This window comes from Bos indicus x Bos taurus, chromosome 8 (genome assembly GCF_003369695.1).
Source record: "Bos indicus x Bos taurus breed Angus x Brahman F1 hybrid chromosome 8, Bos_hybrid_MaternalHap_v2.0, whole genome shotgun sequence".
NCBI lineage: Eukaryota > Metazoa > Chordata > Mammalia > Artiodactyla > Bovidae > Bos > Bos indicus x Bos taurus.
This window is the reverse complement of record NC_040083.1, coordinates 102,550,289-102,567,701: the sequence shown is the minus strand read 5'-3', so window position 1 is coordinate 102,567,701 and position 17,413 is coordinate 102,550,289. Positions and strand designations below refer to the sequence as shown.

General features: G+C 47.3%; 1 protein-coding gene and 2 pseudogenes across 2 annotated transcripts; 2 read left to right on the top strand and 1 right to left on the bottom strand.

The window, feature by feature from the left end:
- The first annotated feature begins 296 nt into the window (after positions 1-296).
- LOC113897686 lies at positions 297-1,843 on the top strand (annotated as a pseudogene).
- Positions 1,844-5,618: 3,775 nt separating this feature from the next.
- Positions 5,619-13,667, top strand: RNF183 (ring finger protein 183). 2 transcript variants are annotated; one of them, XM_027550552.1, is made up of 2 exons: positions 5,619-5,948; positions 12,626-13,667. In XM_027550552.1, exons 1-2 carry the CDS (start codon positions 5,826-5,828, stop codon positions 13,229-13,231), a joined length of 729 nt encoding a protein of 242 aa, XP_027406353.1. In that variant the 5' UTR covers positions 5,619-5,825; the 3' UTR covers positions 13,232-13,667. The 2 variants fall into 2 exon arrangements, with proteins under 2 accessions (XP_027406353.1, XP_027406352.1); XM_027550551.1 differs by lacking the exon at positions 5,619-5,948 and adding an exon at positions 10,410-10,662.
- A 2,351-nt stretch (positions 13,668-16,018) lies between these two features.
- On the bottom strand, positions 16,019-16,832 carry LOC113897679 (annotated as a pseudogene).
- Positions 16,833-17,413: the final 581 nt, after the last annotated feature.

Sequence of the window (17,413 nt, the reverse complement as noted above, 5' to 3'; positions counted from 1 at the left end):
CATGGGGTGATAGTTGATCCCCAATTGCAAGGAGATCAAGCCAGTCAATCCTAAAGGAAATTAGTCCTGAATATTCACTGAAAGACTAATGCTAAAGTTGAAACTCCAATACTTTGGCCACCTGATGTGAAGAACTGACTCATTGGAAAAGACCCTGATGCTGGGTAAGATTGAAGGCAGGAGGAGAAGGGGACAACAGAGGATGAGATGGTTGGATGGCATCACCTACTCCATGGACATGAGTTTGAGAAAGCTCCAGGAGCTGATGATGGACAGAAAAGCCTGGCAAGCTACAGTCCACGGGGTCGCAAAGAGTTGGACATGACTGAGTGACTGAACTGAACAGAACTGAGCATCCAACTGCTTACCCAGGACAGAGCTCAAGTGTATGGCACCGCAGGAACTGACTTCAGGGCCCTGATAACAGGCTGCCCCTGTACCTCTCAACATGGGGCAGGGCTCTCCTCTGGTTTGAGAATGGCTACCCTTCAAAATGAGCCAGTCGCTGAGATTAGTGTTGGTGCCCATGGGATGGAGTACAAGGCCCATGATCCCCGCAGTGGCCACTCCGCAGCCCTCAAGAGCATATGAGTGCCCTGGAGGGGGCCTACTGGACACCTGTGCCACAGCCTGAACTGATCGGGAGACCCAAGTGATCCTGGTGTGTGAATATGTGGATCAAGACCTGTGGTCCAGGACAAGGCACCCCCACCAGGCTTACCCGTGGAGGCCATCAAGGGTCTGAGGCACCAGTTTCTAAGAGGCTTAGATTTCCTTCATGCCCACTTTTTCATTCACCAAGACCTGAAGCAGAGAACATTCAAGTGACAAGTGGTGGAACAGTCAAGCTGGCTGACTTTGGCCTGGCCAGAATCTGCAGCTTCCAGCTGGCACTTACATCTATACTTGTTATAGTCTGGTACCCTGAACTCCAGAAGTTCTTTTACTGCCTACGTATTCAACACCTGTGGACATGGGGAACGTTGGCCGTATCTCCGCAGAGATGTTTCCTCAAAGGCCTCTCTTTTGCAGAACCTCTGAAGCTGACCAGTTAGGTAAAATCTTTGAGGATGACAGGCCCTGAGAAGTGTCTCTGCCCCATGGAGCCCTTTCCCCCAGGGGGCCTGGAGCCCCTAGTTGCTGGTACCCGAGGCTGAGGAGTCTGGAGCACAGCTACTCCAGAGATGCTAGAGATGCTGACTTTTAACCCACACCAGCGAATCTCTGACTTCGAGTCCAGAGGCACTCTTATCTACACAGTGACCCAGGGTGAGCAATGGGAATGGTTGCATCAGAACCAAGAGAGGAGATACTGACATTTCCCTTCCTTCGAATCCTGGAGTGTGACCTCTGCCTCGGTCTCTGAGGCTTCAAAGACTGGAGACTGGAGACTTCCTCCAGTTTTTAATAGAGACTATTTTGCTGCCTTAATGACATCCCCCTCCAACCCCTCCTTTTTTTTTTTTTTTAAACATTTAACCTAATTTTATTCATGCTTGCCTTGGGATAGAGAATAGATCTTTCAGTAAAAACGTATGGTAAAAATAAAATATGTCTTACCATGTACAACTTTTAAACTACAGTAATGATGTACCTTAATTACTTCCAGGCATACAAGACTAACAGTACAGTTTTTTTGTTTTGTTTTGTTTTGTTTTTTAATAGACACAATTAAGGAACATTTTGTAATAAAGTACTAATCATTCTTAATTTTTCTTTGCAGATAGATCAAGCATCTCCAAAATACAAATTCCTATACACAGTGAAACTTAAAAGCTCAACATTCAGAAAACTAAGATCATGGCATCTGGTCCCATCACTTCATGGCAAATAGATGGGGAAACAGTGGAAAGAGTGACCGGCTTTATATTTGGGGCTCCAAAATCACTGCAGATGGTGACAGCAGCCATGAAATTAGAAGACCTTTGCTCCTTGGAAGAAAAGTTATGACCAACCTAGACAGCATATTAAAAAGCAAAAACATTACTTTATCAACAAAGGTCTGTCTACTCAAAGCTATGGTTTTTCCAATGGTCATGCATGGATGTGAGAGTTGGACTATAAAGAAAGCTGAGCGCTGAATAATTGATGCTTTTGAACTGTGGTGTTGGAAAAGACTCTTGAGAGTCCCTTGGACAGCAAGGAGATTCAACCAGTCCATCCTAAAGGAAATCGGTCCTGAATATTCATTGAAAGGACTGATGCTGAAGCTGAAACTCCAATATTTTGGCCACCTGATGCAAAGAACTGACTAGAAAAGACACTGATGCTGGGAAAGATTGAAGTCAGGAGGAGAAGGGGACAACAGAGGATGAGATGGTTGGATGGCATCACTGACTCAATGCACACTGAGTTTGAGTACACTCTGGGAGCTAGTGATGCACAGGGAGGCCTGGCATGCGGCAGTCCATGGGGTCGCAAAGAGTTGGACACAACTGAGTGACTGAACTGAACTGAACTGATACACAGTGAGTGCTTTACTTAAGACTAATGATGCTAAAGCTGAAACTCCAGTACTTTGGCCACCTCATGTGAAGAGTTGACTCATTGGAAAAGACTCTGATGCTGGGAGGGATTGGGGGCAGGAGGAGAAGGGGACGACAGAGGATGAGATGGCTGGATGGCATCACTGACTCAATGGACGTGAGTCTGGGTGAACTCTGGGAGTTGGTGATGGACAGGGAGGCCTGGCATGCTGCAATTCATGGGGTCACAAAGAGTCGGACATGAGAGTGACTGAACTGAACTGAACTGAACAGAAGATACACTGAATTGCTAAAAAAAATAAGATGTGATATAGTAACACTTGACTATAAAGAATGCATACCAGAACATTTTTAAATGGTGAGTGAAACTTATTAAGAATAGTTTACTACAATAAATGCTGGCTAAATAGAACCACCTCTCCTTTTGAGGCTTATCCTTCTGCCACCGTGTGTCCTTACACCAAGGGGGTGTCCCTTGTTCTCCCCTTCACTATACCTTGATATTTGGATCCTTTTTTATACAGGAAAAACAAAACAAAGGAAAAAAAAAAGGGAATGATTAAGTAATTTCTGGTACAGTCATTCAATGAAATCCAGTACAGCCATTAAAAAGCTGAAGGGGCTTCCCTTTGGCTCAGTGGTAAGGAATGTCTCCTGCCTATGTGGGAGACACAGGTTCGATCCCTGGTCTGGGCAGATCCCACACACCACAGAGCAACTAAGCCTGAGCGCCCCAACTGACACCCAAGTGCCCTAGAGCCTGCGCTCTGCGACGAGAAGCCAGTGCAGTGAGAAGCCTGCACACCACAACTGAAGAGTGACCCCTGCTTGCCATGACCAGAGAAAAGCCCATGCAGCAAAGACTCAACGCAACCAATACATAAATAAATAAAATACAGAATGATATCTCACATACATTATTAAACGAAAAAAGCAAGATGTAGAAACGTGTACCATAAGCACATTTGTGTAAAAGGGAGGAAAAGAAATACATAGACATTCTAACATAGGAGTTTTGCTTGCATATTCATAAAGCATCTTGAGAAAGATACAGAAGAAACTGATAGTATAATATGCTAATTTTTAGGGAAAATAGGTAGCTGAGAGAAAAACATTTCCATTGCCAAATCAGACCTCTCATTGTGCTGAATACACGAATGTGTCACCTATTCTAAAGTAAAAATTGTAAAACATAAATTAAGGGGACTAGGGCATTTGATTACAACACCAAACACTTTCATTTCTGTTTTTTTTTTCTCCAAACCCCAATTTAAAGGATCTGTAAAGGAACGGATCCCTACAGTCCATGGGGTCTCAAAGATTAGGACATGACTTAGCTAAGTCAATAACAAAAACAGAAAGGAATAAAAGAAGAATAGGAGAGGGAACAAAAAGTTGGTCATATGAACATGATTTGGGGAGAGAATGAGGCACCAGCACAGATTTCAGGTCACACTTCCAGTCCCAGCTCTTTAATTTGTTTCTCCTGAGCTCTTGGGCAAATAAATCTCTTTGAGCTTCTGATCCCTTATCTGTGGAAGAGTAAGGATGAGTCATTGATGTTCTGTTTTCTATATTGTGCCTTGTGGGAATACTGGGAGGATTCACTGTCAATGATCAGAAGGATTTAATAAAGTACATAGACTGCTATTATTACTTTTAATAATAGTAGCATTTTAAGCTATTAATTCAATCTTTCTCAGTCTTATAGGAAAAATAGCAGTATCTTATTTAAATTTGAATTTCTCTAATTATAAATGGGGCTTCCCTTGTGGCTCAGCTGGTAAAGAATCTGCCTGCAATGAGGGAGACCTGGGTTCAGTCCCTGGGTTGGGAAGATCCCCTAAACAAGGAAAAGGCTACCCACTCCAGTATTCTGGCCTGGAGAATTCCATGAACTATAAATGAAGAGATTTCGAAAGCTGGTTTGAAACTCAACATTCAAAAAATGAAGATCATGGCATCCAGTCCCATCACATCATGGCAAATAGATGGGGAAACAATGAAAACAGTGACAGACTTTATTTTCTTGGGCTCCAAAATCACTGCAGATGGTGACTGCAGCCATGAAATTAAAAGACGCTTGCTTCTTGGAAGAAAAGTTATGACCAACCTAGACAGCATACTAAAAAGCAGAAGCATTACTTTGCTAACAAAGGTCCATCTAGTCAAAGCTATGGTTTTTCCAGTAGTCATGTATGGATGTGAGTTGGACCATAAAGAAAGCTGAGTGCCGAAGAATTGATGCTTTTGAACTGTGGTGTTGGAGAAGACTCTTGAGAGTCCATTGGACTGCAAGAAGATCAACCAGTCAATCCTAAAGGAAATCAGTCATGAATATTCATTGGAAGGACTGATGCTGAAGCTCCAATACTTTGGCCACCTGATCCAAAGAGCTGACTCATTAGAAAAGACCCTGATGTTGGGAGGGATTGAAGACAGGAAGAGAAAGGTTCAACAGAGGACAAGATGGTTGGTTGGCATCACCAACTCAATGGACATGAGTCTGAACAAACTCCAGGAGATGGTGAAGGACAGGGAAGCCTGGCATGCTGCAGTCCATGGCGTCGCAAAGAGTCAGACATGATTTAGCAACTGAACAACAGCACGATTATAAATGAGATCGAATCATTACATGTCTATTCCATTCGTATTTCTCTTTCTGTGATTTGCCTGGTCGTTTATAATAGTTAACATTTACTGCATGTTACTGTGTACCAGGCACTGTGTTATGATCTCTATCCAAATTATCTCATTTAACCTGCAGATCAAATGGGCAAAATTATTATGCTCATTTTCAGCTGAGAAAACCAATATTTAGAGAAGTCAGTTCTCCATCACTAGTAAGTAGAGTCCAGATTCTGACTGAGGACTTGACTCTGACCCAGAAATCTGACTTGATTGAGAACCCAGGCTCTTCGGGCTTTGGTTTCAAAGACTCTCCCCCTGATCATTTTCCTTGTGCATTATTTGCCTTTTCCTAATATTTTGCAAGAGCCCTTTGTAATTTGGTGGTAGGGCTCAGAGTAGTGGAGGATCTATCTGGGCCAAGGGGCAGAAGTGACTTCAAAGAAGCACCCTGCCTGGCCTTCAACTACCCCTCTGGTGGTGTGTCAGCCTAGGTGGTGCAGTCAGACCTGATGGCAGCAGACCAAACTGTGCTCTGTGTTATAGAACACAGGTCTGCAAAGACAAGTGGACTTCAACCCCTTTAGAGAGAAAGCAAGAGTGACTCACAGGAGGAGGATGAAACCAGAGCTTTCAGGCTGTCCAAAGTCATCAGAGGGAAAGAAGAAGAAAACATGAGGCGGAAAGCCGGCCAAGAGCTTCCTGAAGACCATGCAAATGAGGCCCGCCCACAGCTGCCTGGAAACGACGCGCCAGGAGCAGGCAGAGCCCAGAGAACAGGCTGCAGGACCGCTCAGCCGAGGAGGAGGAGGTGGAGGAGGCTCTGAGGAGCAGGTAAGGAGTCAGGGAGGGTCGTGGAGGGAAGGGTCACAGAGCCCTGCATTCTGGAGAGGCAGCTCGTCCCTGGGGTGAACACCAGCCTGGGAGGCAGGGCTCCTGGGATCATCTTCCAAGTTCAACCATTCTTTAGCTGTGAAGCCTTGGGCAAGTCAATTCACCTTTCTGAGTCTTGACATTCCCATCGATAAAATGAGTGCAAAAATGTCATATTAACTACACATTGAGCATCTGCTGTGCTTTGCTGGGCACATAATAACCATTATCCGTTCCTCACAGCAAGCTCATGAGGTGGGCTCATTAGCCTCTATCATAGAGGAAGACAAAGCTCAGAGAGGTTAAGCCATTTGTCTAAGACCTCACAGCAAAGAAGTCTGGTTCTAAAACTACATACTTTCCACTCTTGATCCTGCTTTCTTCTGAGGGTGGTTTTACACAATCAAATGGTTTATGCAAATGGAAAAAAAAAAAAACTGTAAAAGGCAATTATACCATCAAAATGGGAATCATTCCACTCAGACCCTGGCCAGAACTGATGCCCTTTGTAAACTGGGAAGTTCTACAAAATGCTAGTTCTTCACCTCTTTCCTCTCTCCAAGTTGAAAGCATTGGGGTGATGCTACAGACAACTGATATTTGGCTGAGTGAGCAGGTCACAGACGGAGGTGATGTCTTGGGTGGTATTGGGATATCCCAGCTTGAGAGTGAGTCCAAGTTGGATAAGTGGCCAGTCTCTCCTGTTTCCTGGACTCAGACTCTGAAACCACAGCCAAGGCCTGAGGGGACCATGGCCAATAAGGGCCTAGGTGCTGATTCGACCATAATCATCCCTCCTCACAACCCTTAACAGATTTAGCCATGGAACTTCAGAAAATGGAAGTCTATCTTGTGGAGAAGGAAGTTCTTTAAGGGTAGTAATATAAGCTTAGCACAGTAAAGTTTGAATTTTCAGATAGAATAAAAAACAAGCCAACAAACTTATACTCTTACCCGCAGAGATAAGCACTGTTGACAGTGTTTGTTTTTCCACGCATTTTTCCCATTGCACACATATATTGGAAAATTGGATTGTACTGTAATATGGTTTTACTGCTGGTTCTTTTCACTAATGACATGTCATGAATGTATTTCCGTATCAATAGGTGTTTCAGGACATTGTTTACAGGCTGCAGAACGTCTCTTTGTATGGATGGAGAGAACTTATTTAATCAGTGTCCTACTATTGGATAATTGAGCAGTTTTCAATTTTTCACCATTAAAGCAGTGCTCAGATCTTTGCACAGGACCTGGATTGTTTACACAGTATAAATTTCCAGCGAGGGATACTGCTGAATGAATCAAGGTTATATGCATTTTAAGGTCTGCTTCTGACACACTCTGGAATTCAGGGGCTACTCAAAGCTCAATGCAGAAACCTTCATGGCTTCAAAGTCAGCCTTTTTAAATTTTATTTTATTTTTGGTTGTGGTGGGTCTTTGTTGCCGTGGGGACTTTCCTCTTGTTGTGGCAATCAGGGGCTACTCTGTAGTTGTGGTGCATGGGCTTCTCATTGTGGTGGCTTTTCTTGTTGCAGAGCACAGGCTCTAGATAACAAGGGCTTCAGGAATTGTGGCACTTGGGCTCAGTAGTTTCAGCTCCCAGGCTCTCGAGCACAGGCTCAGTAGTCATGGCATGCTGGCTTAGTTACTCTGTGGCGTGTGGAATCTTCCCGGACCAGGGATCGAACCTGTGTCCCCTGCATTGGCAGGCGGATTCTTTACCAACAGCTGGAAGTCCTCAGAGTCTACCTTGAGCCTTCCTCTCTCTCAAAGCCCTTTGCAGGGATAATTCAACCACCTCATAGACAGTCTTTCCTGGGTGCCAGGTTCTGTCTAAGAACTTTACCCTCTGAGGCACCACCACTTTTAGCTTCCTTTTCAGAAGAAATGGAAGAACAGAGAGGTTAAGCAATTCAGCTGAAATCACAGCCCTAATAAGCAGTGGCTCAGAGATCAATAGCCTTGACAATCTGGTTCTAGAATCTCTGCCGTCCATTGCTTCTCAGAGAGTACGTTTGATCCCATCTCCCAAGATATCTTTTACCCATCCCTTTGATCTTCCCCACCATCGCCTCACCTGCATCAAGCCCCACCATCCCAACGTGGACCACCGCTAGCGCCCCTATCTGGTCTTACATTTCCACTCATCCCTTTCAGTCTGTCTTCTGCTCTGCAGCTGAAATGGTGTTTTTAAAATAGAAACAGGATCAGGTCAGCCTCCACTCCCCAGCGCCACTGGCAAGCACACACAGACATAAACTCAGCCCTAGAATAAAAACCCAGATGCTTTCCCCAGCCTCCAGGGCAGTCTCCCTGAGGATTCTCCTAAGTCCTCTCTTGGGATTCTTCCTAAGCCACTTTCCAATCTAGACCTGCCCACTACTCCTCAGTTACCCAGCCTCCTTTCACTTCCTCAAAGCTGCTTTTCCTTAGAGTTTTGGCACGGGCTGTTCTCTTGAGCTGGAATGCTCCTACTCCACTCTACAGGGATGGATTCTTTTCATATCCCTTCTCTGGTAGTCTCATCTGAAGCAGCCAGTCCTCTAAGCTCACTTTCCTTTTTGTTTATAGCATTCATTAAAATTGTGCGTTTATTTATTGCCCGTCACTCATTCATTAAATGTTGCCTTCCCTCACTAGACTCTACATGTCGTGAGGTCAGAGACTACGTCTATTTTGTTCCCTGTTATTTACCAAGTGTCTAGCACAGTGCCTGACCTGTGATGTTCAGTTCAGTTCAGTTCAGTCACTCAGTTGTGTCTGACTCTTTACGACCCCATGGACTGCAGCACACCAGGCCTCCCTGTCCATCACCAACTCCTGGAGTTTACTCAAACTCATATCCGTTGAGACCTGTGATGAGCTCTCGTTAATTCAATGACTGCTGGACCGATGGACGAAAGATCCACAGGAGGAGGCATTCATTGGTCGGGATCTTTGGCAAACTATCCCAGCTTTGGCCAGAGCTAGTTCGTCCTCCTCCGGCATGTCTTCCTCTTCCCTACACGAGGCAGTGACCGAGGTCTAGGGTCTAGCAGGAAACCAGGAAACCATGGTTGAGAACGTAAGCAGGTTTTGCTTCAGGTGCCATTTCAGTCAGGGTAGATGAGGTCATGTTTGGGGCACAAGGGAGACACACTGTCCCCAGATCCCCCCTGCATGCTTCCTGGATTCCTACCATGAGAGGAATATTTATGGCCGCTAGAACTCTCCTAGTGAAATGCAAACTCTCACTATCCAGTCAGTAACACACATCCAGCAGGTGAACCGAATGGTGGGTTCTGTTTCTCTGACAGCAGCATAGTGGTGGCCTAGAAGTCCCGAGGTCACCAGTGGGTGACGCTGATGGTTTAGTCACTAAGTCATGTCTGACTCTTTGCGACCCCATGGACTATAGCCCACCAGGCTCCTCTGTCCATGGGATTCTCTAGGCAAGAATACTGGAGTGGGTTGCCATTTCCTTCTCCAGAGGGTCTTCCTGACCCAGGGATCGAACCTGGGTCTCCTGCATTGCAGGCAGATCTCTACTTAACTTATCTATGAGGGAAGCCCATGCGTGACACTGGGGGAGACTAAAGGGCTCCCCAGGTGGCGATAGAGATAAAGAATCTGCCTGCCGATGCAGAAGACACAGATACATGGGTTTGATCCCTAGGTCGGGAAGATTCCCTGGAGAAGGAAATGGCAATCCAGTTCAGTATTCTTGCCTGGGGAAAATCATGGATAGAGGAACCTGGCGGGCTACAGTTCATAGGGTTGGACATGACTGAGTGCATGCGTGTGCACACACACACACACCAGCAAAATGAGGGCTTAGGTTGGAGAAGAGGTTTTTAAACTTTTTTTTTTCCTCAGAAGCTCAACTCTTCAGCTTGTTCAAATGATTCATATGAGGAAAGCCAAGTGTTTCTGGCTGAAATACAGAAGTGGGCCTGGAATGCTGCTCCTCCTCCATGACTCCCCCTTTAAAGTCCCCAGTGTGGTGGGAGGGTCAAGTCTTAGACTCAACTCAGTAGTCAGTGCCTGCTGGCTGACCGTCTGTGTTCTAAGAACAAAGAAGGCATCGAGGCCTGCATGTTCTGGGTGTAGCTCCTTGGGCCCATTAAGTGATCAGGAGGGCACTTGCTGAATCTGATATTGAGAGAATAGTCAGAAACTTTAGGCAGGGCAGCAAGTGAATTTCATAGCAATTGAAGGGCAGGGCTGGCAGCCCCTTTGTGTGAGAAGGAGGTTTCAGCCATTTTAGAAAAGAAATAAGGGCCCAGGAGAGAGGAAGCCCAGAAGGCTCATTTACCCTCTCCACAATCTAGAAAAAGCAAATTGCCAGCCCTGCCTTTCCAGGCCAGGGATCCCAGGCCTTGAGGAGACCGCCCACAGTCTCGCAGATGCTTGGCTTCCGGGCGCGCTGTTGGCCACACCCCAGGGCAACGCTGGTCCCCCACCTCCCCACCTGCCGCTCTGGCCGGCGCTGCAGGCAGGTGCGCTCCAGAGGCTGCAGGTCGGGCCACCCGGCAGCTGCAGGCGCTGCGTGTGCGCTGCCATGGAGACGGGCCCCGGGGTTGGTGGCGAGAAGGCAGTCTCCCAAGGCTTTGTGGATATTGGAGAGGAAAAGACTGGAGCCTCCGACCTTCCGGGGCAGTCTGGCTTACTACCCTAGTGCCAAGGAAGCCCAGGTGGGTGCTTTGGGGGTTTCTAGGACAAACGGATGGAGGAGGAGCCAGGGGAGACCAGATCTTGGGAGAAGGCTCTGGAAGGGCTGATCTGGGGAGCCGGGGAGGGAGGAGCCTGTCCATGATTTCAGGTCAAAGGGAAAAGCCTTCACAGAGGTCCCTTTGCCAGGCCAGCATGGTGCCCTGCACAAACACTGGGCCCATGGACTGCGGGGATTGGCCCTGCGGCCCAAGGGGATGAGGAAGGGAGGGCCTGGCATCTGCCCGCAGAGGAGGGGTAGACCAGGTATCGGCAAAGCCCATCTCTGCCCTAGCCAGGGATGGGAGGTAGCAGGTAGGGAAATGTTCTTCCTCCAGGAAGATCCCCTGGGGGAGGGCATGGCAACCCACTCCAGTATTCTTGCCTGAAGAATCCCATGGATAGAGGAGCCTGGAGGGCCACTGTCCATGGGGTCGCAAAGACTCCAACAGGACTGAAGTGACTCAGCACACCTAGCACATGAAGCACTGTCTGTGGTTCCCCTGCCTCTCCCAGGAGTCCAGGAAACCAAGGGCAATCCCATACAGCACAGGAAGCATTGTAATCCGCTTTCAAGGCCAGAGAGCTGTCTCCTCCAGCGTGAGCTCAATGATGCTGGGGTGGCTCAGGCCTTTGCCCAGCAGATGCTGCCGGAGCACCAGGCTTAGGAACCTGGTGATCTGGAACAATCACTTTTTTTTTTTTTTTTTTAATTATTGGCATATAGTTGGAGAAGGCAATGGCACCCCATTCCAGTATGCTTGCCTGGAAAATCCCATGGGCGGAGGAGCCTGGTAGGCTGCAGTCCATGAGGTCGCTAAGAGTCGGACACGACTGAGCGGTTTCACTTTCACTTTCCACTTTCATGCATTGGAGAAGGAAATGGCAACTCACTCCAGTGTTCCTGCCTGGAGAATCCCAGGGACGGGGGAGCCTGGTGGGCTGCCGTCTATGGGGTCACACAGAGTTGGACACGACTGAAGTGACTTAGCAGTAGCAGCAGCAGTTGATTTACAATCTTGTGTTAGTTTCAAGTGTACAGCAAAGTGAGTCAGTTATACACATTCAGTTCAGTTCAGTCGTTCAGTTGTGTACGACCCTTTGTAACCCCATGGACTGCAGCACGCCAGGCCTCCCTGTCCATCACCAACTCCTGGAGTTACCCAAACTCATGTCCATTGAGTCAGTGATGCCATCCAACCATCTCATCCTCTGTAGTCCCCTTCTCCTCCTGCCCTCAATCTTTCCCAGCATCAGAGTCTTTTCAAATGAGTCAGCTCTTTGCATCAGGTGGCCAAAGGATTGGAATTTCAGCTTCAACATCAGTCCTTCCAATGAACACCCAGGACTGATCTCCTTTAGGATGGACTGGTTGGATCTCCTTGCAGTCCAAGGGACTCTCAAGAGTCTTCTCCAACACCATAGTTCAAAAGCATCAATTCTTCTGCGCTCAGCTTTCTTTATAGTCCAACTCTCACATCCATACATGACCATTGGAAAAACCATAGCCTTGACTAGATGGACCTTTGTTGACAAAGTAATGTCTCTGCTTTTTAATATGCTGTCTAGGTTGGTCATAACTTTCCATATATGCACTCTTTTTTACATTCTTTTCCAATATAGGCCATTACAGAGTACTGAGTAGAGTTCCCTGTGCTATACAGTAGGTCCTTATTAGTTATTTATTTTATATATAGTACTGTGTACATGTCAGTCCTGATCTCCCAATTTATCCCTCCCCCGCCTACCCCCTGAGAACCACGAGTTTGTTTCTACATCTATTTCAGTTCTATAGATAAGTTCACTTCATCTTTTTGAATGTAAGTTTCAGTTTCATCTGCGAAATAAATATGGATGATAATGCCTTTCAACAACCCTCAAGACACAGCCTGGGGCCAAGCACGGGCATGGAGACTAATGGGTGTTCCTTTGCTCCTTTTCTGCCAGGACGTCTCCTGTCAGACCCCCGCAGTGTCTGGTCTGAGGATGGCAGAGCAGCAGGGCCGGGAGCCTGAGTGCCCTGTCTGCTGGAACCCCTTCAACAACACATTCCACACCCCCAAAGTGCTGGACTGCTGCCATTCCTTCTGCGTGGAATGCCTGGCCCACATCAGCCTGGTGACTCCGACGCGACGCCGCTTGCTGTGCCCTCTGTGTCGCCACCCCACCGTGCTGGCCTCCGGACAGCCTGTCACTGACTTGCCCACGGATACCGCCGTGCTCACCCTGCTCCGCCTGGAGCCCCACCACGTCATCCTGGAAGGCCACCAGCTCTGCCTCAAGGACCAGCCCAAGAGCCGCTACTTCCTGCGCCAGCCCCGGGTCTACACGCTGGACCTGGGCCCTGAGCCTGCGAGTCAGGCTGGGCAGCCCCAGGACGTGGGCCCTAGCACCAGGCCAGTCCCCATCCGCAGCCGTTACTCGCTGCGGGAGTGTTTCCGCAACCCGCACTTCCGGATCTTCGCCTACATGATGGCGGTCATCCTCTGCGGCACCGTGCTGTTCATCTTCTCCATCTTTTGCACCAGACGATTCTTCTGGGGCGTGGGGTGAGCGTCTGTCCCAGACACCGTTCCTGGCTGCTGCTGCGTAAGGGGATTGTGGAGCACCACTTGGGGTTGGTCTTCCTTCATAGTATTGTTCATTTTTACAATCCAGGGGTCGGCTAGGCTGTGCATCTGCTTCTAGCAAGAGTCCTAATACAATGAGAACCTCTGAAAGCTAACGGACTGGGGAAGATGTGAAGAGACCTCTGGGGGTGAACCGTGGGTCATGGAAGGGCAGAGAAGCAGACCTGTGATTACAGAGCCAGAAGCAAGTTGTGCCAAAAGGCTGGATGAGGGTACCCAGGAGCCTGTCCAGCCCAAATAGCAGGTCGCAGTTCTTACTGGAGCTGCTTTGAACTCAGTTCACACTTTTTGTTTTGGTTTTTGAGTTGCTCTTTTTACTATTTGTTGCTAAAAATATCTGGAGTGAACTTCAATCGGGAGCAAGTGTGTTTGTCTTCTCCTTTCAGTTTTCTCTTTGGCTGTCTTGCCACCATTCCTGGTAAAAAGGGCCTGCATTCATTAATTTATTCACTTATTCAACAACCCATTGGCTGGTCCTCTGTCAGAACTAGGGGCAGAGAAGGGTAGGATTAACCAGGAGTGGCAGAGTCCTTATCAGTAAGGAGGGCAGGCCCACTCATTTGCTTCTTGTTCACAATGACCTCTTGTTAGTATGTGGTTTATGGAGTGTTAAGAGTATAAAAGTTTAAAGGGAAAAGAAACCAGAGTCAGTGGATCAAAAGAAATCTGGAATTTGGAGGAAAAGATTTTTATTCCTCCTGGTAGGTGCAGGGTAGAGTTCTGATTCCCTTCCTTCAGCCATTGTAATTCCGGCCTTAAGAGGTAAGGCAGGGTGCATCCATCGTGGCCAGCGCAGGGGACACAGGTTTGATCTCTGGTCGGGGAAGATACCACATGCCGAGGAGCAACTGAGCTGCAACTATGGAGGCTGCTTGCCTATATCCTGAGCTTGGCAACAAGAGAAGCCACTGCAGTGAGAAGCCCGCGTTCACTGCAATAGAGACAGGCCTCGCAAAGCAACGAAGACCCAGTGCAGGCGAAAATAGATAAAATTATTTTTTACAAAAAAAGAAGTAGTAAGGCAGGGAATTCTCTGGCAGTCCCGTGGTTAGGACATCCTGAATCCACTGCAAGGGAACCAAGGTTCCACATGCCATGAGGTGCAGCCAAAAGAGAGGTAAGGCAGAGACTCCAGACAGAGTAAAAGCCTTAGCTCCCAGCCCAAGCACCGCAGCCAGGGAACCCTGCTTTTTATTTTGTATGACAGCATCCAGGGACCAAGGAAAACTGGATAGAATTTGGATGCCGCTTGACTGCCAGTGGCCACCTCTGCAGTATCTAAAACCCTGACTTCTGTTTTAATGCTACCTGGTGACTCAGGTCTCAAACGACCTCAAAGCAAATTAGAACACCATCACAAAACAATAACATTTGGTTTTGGGGGGATGAATTTGTAGACTAAGCTTTCAGAGGCCAGAAACTGAGTTGATTTCATTTGTTTTATATAACATTTTGTGAGTTTCATGAAGGTAGCTTCTATAACGGAGAAGGCAATGGCACCCCACTCCAGTACTCTTGCCTGGAAAATCCCATGGATGGAGGAGCCTGGTAGGCTGCAGTCCATGAGGTCACTAAGAGTCGGACACGACTGAGCGACTTCACTTTCACTTTTCACTTTCATGCATTGGAGAAGGAAATGGCAACCCACTCCAGTGTTCTTGCCTGGAGAATCCCAGGGACGGGGGAGCCTGGTGGGCTGCTGTCTATGGGGTCACACAGAGTTGGACACGACTGAAGCGACTTAGCAGCTTCTATAAATTCTTATGGGTCTTAATGTATAAAATAGTCCCAAATTGCCAAGACATGCAGACTTCATGTTTAGCAACACCAAAGCCTTAAGCTCCACTGTGAAGGAAAAGTTCTCCATTACGAAATTGGAAAGCCGCCTTCATATCCTGCCAAGGGACTAGCATCTACCTCTCCATTTGCGCCATCAGGTAATTACCCTAAAGCTGGGACTCCACACTTCTCCCCACTGACTTCATTTCTTTACACATTCTTGCTTCTTAACCTTGTGGCGGATAAATTAGGCAATGAGCTCACGTTCTCAGAGCCATGAGGAACAGAGAGGAGCTGGGGGAAGCTCAGGAAGGAACACCTGCCTCCGTACTAGGGCCGACTGCTCCTGAGTTCAGGAGGTCTCACCCCTATTTCACAGATGAAACTGAGGCTCCCCAAGTTTAGCTACCTTGTTCAAGGTCACCCAGCTAGCATGTGGTGGAGGCCTTACAGTCAAAACAGAACCTCTATTCTTGGAGTGACTGATTCACCAAGCAAGACTCAGCTTTGAGTATTCTGGAATAGGGAAGGTTATATAGTTAACACTGCAGCATCTTCTGTTTTCACATTTAATATTAATGGTTCTAACACTGGGCAGTGCCATCCTTCTAGAGCTCATTTAGAAATCTTTGGTCCTCCAATGCAGGGGTGAGTTTTGTTTCTGGCTGTTGGTACTCAGAGGTCAGGGATGCTAAGACATGCTGCAATGCTGAAGACATTTCTACAGAACAAAGCACCATCTGACCCAAAATACAAATAGTTTCCTGTTGAGTAACACTGTAGGCTCCTTGTAAGTTCACAGGTACAAGTGATGAAATTAACTCCCTTTGGCATGAAGTCAGAGTAACAGATGCAGTGATGTGGTATAAACGGTGGAACAGGCTTTTCCAGTAAGTGACCCGAGGTGACTTTTTTTTTTTTTAAGGAATGAGGCAATTTATTAACCCAGGACCATTTGCCCTAATGCTGCTTGTTGCCAGCTGCCACCTGTCTGGTGATTCTGTCCAGATCTTTTTCCTGAGATGTCAGTTTGCAGCCCCCATCTTGGTCCTTTTCCCCCATTTTCAGGCCCTGCAGGGCTTGGAGGACCTGATGGGCCACACTCTTGGAACCTCTGCTGAAGTGGCTGGGCATGATGCCATTCCTCTGATGCCCCTCCAGAGATCGTGGTCGTGGGGCCACGCCCAGCGCCCCTGGAGGTACAGGTGCTGTGCGATGGAAGCAGCTCGTGTGTAGGATCAGTTCTCATTGTAGGGAGTGAGCTCTTTATGCTTGGCCAGCTTGACAGTGTCCAGCCATTCAGGGACTCTCAGCTTCCCGAACTTTTTGAGGAAGGCGGCCGGCGCTCTGAGACTCCTGCTGGTTCAGGTCTTTTCCAGTAACTCCAGGCATCATGCAGCCTCCGTGTGCCGGCCAGGGGAAAGAAGGTGACTTCTAAAAATGGTTTGCTATTCAGTTGACCCAGAAATCCCAGAAAATCATGCAAATCAAGAGGTTCAAAAATCTTCCCATGTTCACTTTAAGAACACTTGTGAAATGGCCCAGGCCATTTAGGGTATGCATATTTGAAATGCCACCAAGTATCTGAACGATGTCCCTTTATAGAACATGTGCCATGCCATTCTGTCATCACAATGATAGAGTTTGTAGGTCTGCTCAGGCCAAAGAGGAGCTGGATGCAGGGTTGGTGGTCCAGAGGGCTGAGTTTTTACTGTATATGCTCAAAGACGCAGAGAGCAATGCCTAACTGAAGGGCTTAGATTCAGATGCTCTGGCCACCAAGCACATCCAGGTGAACAAAGCCCCCGAGAGGGGGCGCAGGATTTACAGAGCTCATGGTGGGTTCACCCGATCCAGGAGCTCTCCCTGCCACACTGAGACGATCCTCACTGTCCCTGCGACGCTGAAAAAAGGACAAATTCTCACTGAAAAAGGAGACTGTTCTAAACTGGAAGAGGAGGTGGCACAGAAGAAAAACATACCCCAGAAGAAAATGAAGAAACAAAAAACGTAATGGTCTGGGAATAAATGCTGCCAAAAAAATAAATGCAAGTAAAAAATAAATACAAGGTAGAGTGGTTAAAAAGTTCAGGCTTTGTACAGGAACAGGCCGTGCTGACTGGACTGGTGTGTTTTTTTTTTTTTGGGTCTGGTCAGTGTTGCTAACATACTAAAGTCCTATGAACCTCTTATAAGGTCAGAGTCAAGACTTTACCACTTACTAATTAGGTAATCTGGAGCAAGTTACTTCTTTGAACTGTAGTTTTGTTTGTAAAAAAGGCAATAATAATTAGCTCAGGAGATTGAGAATTAAATAAGATGTCTG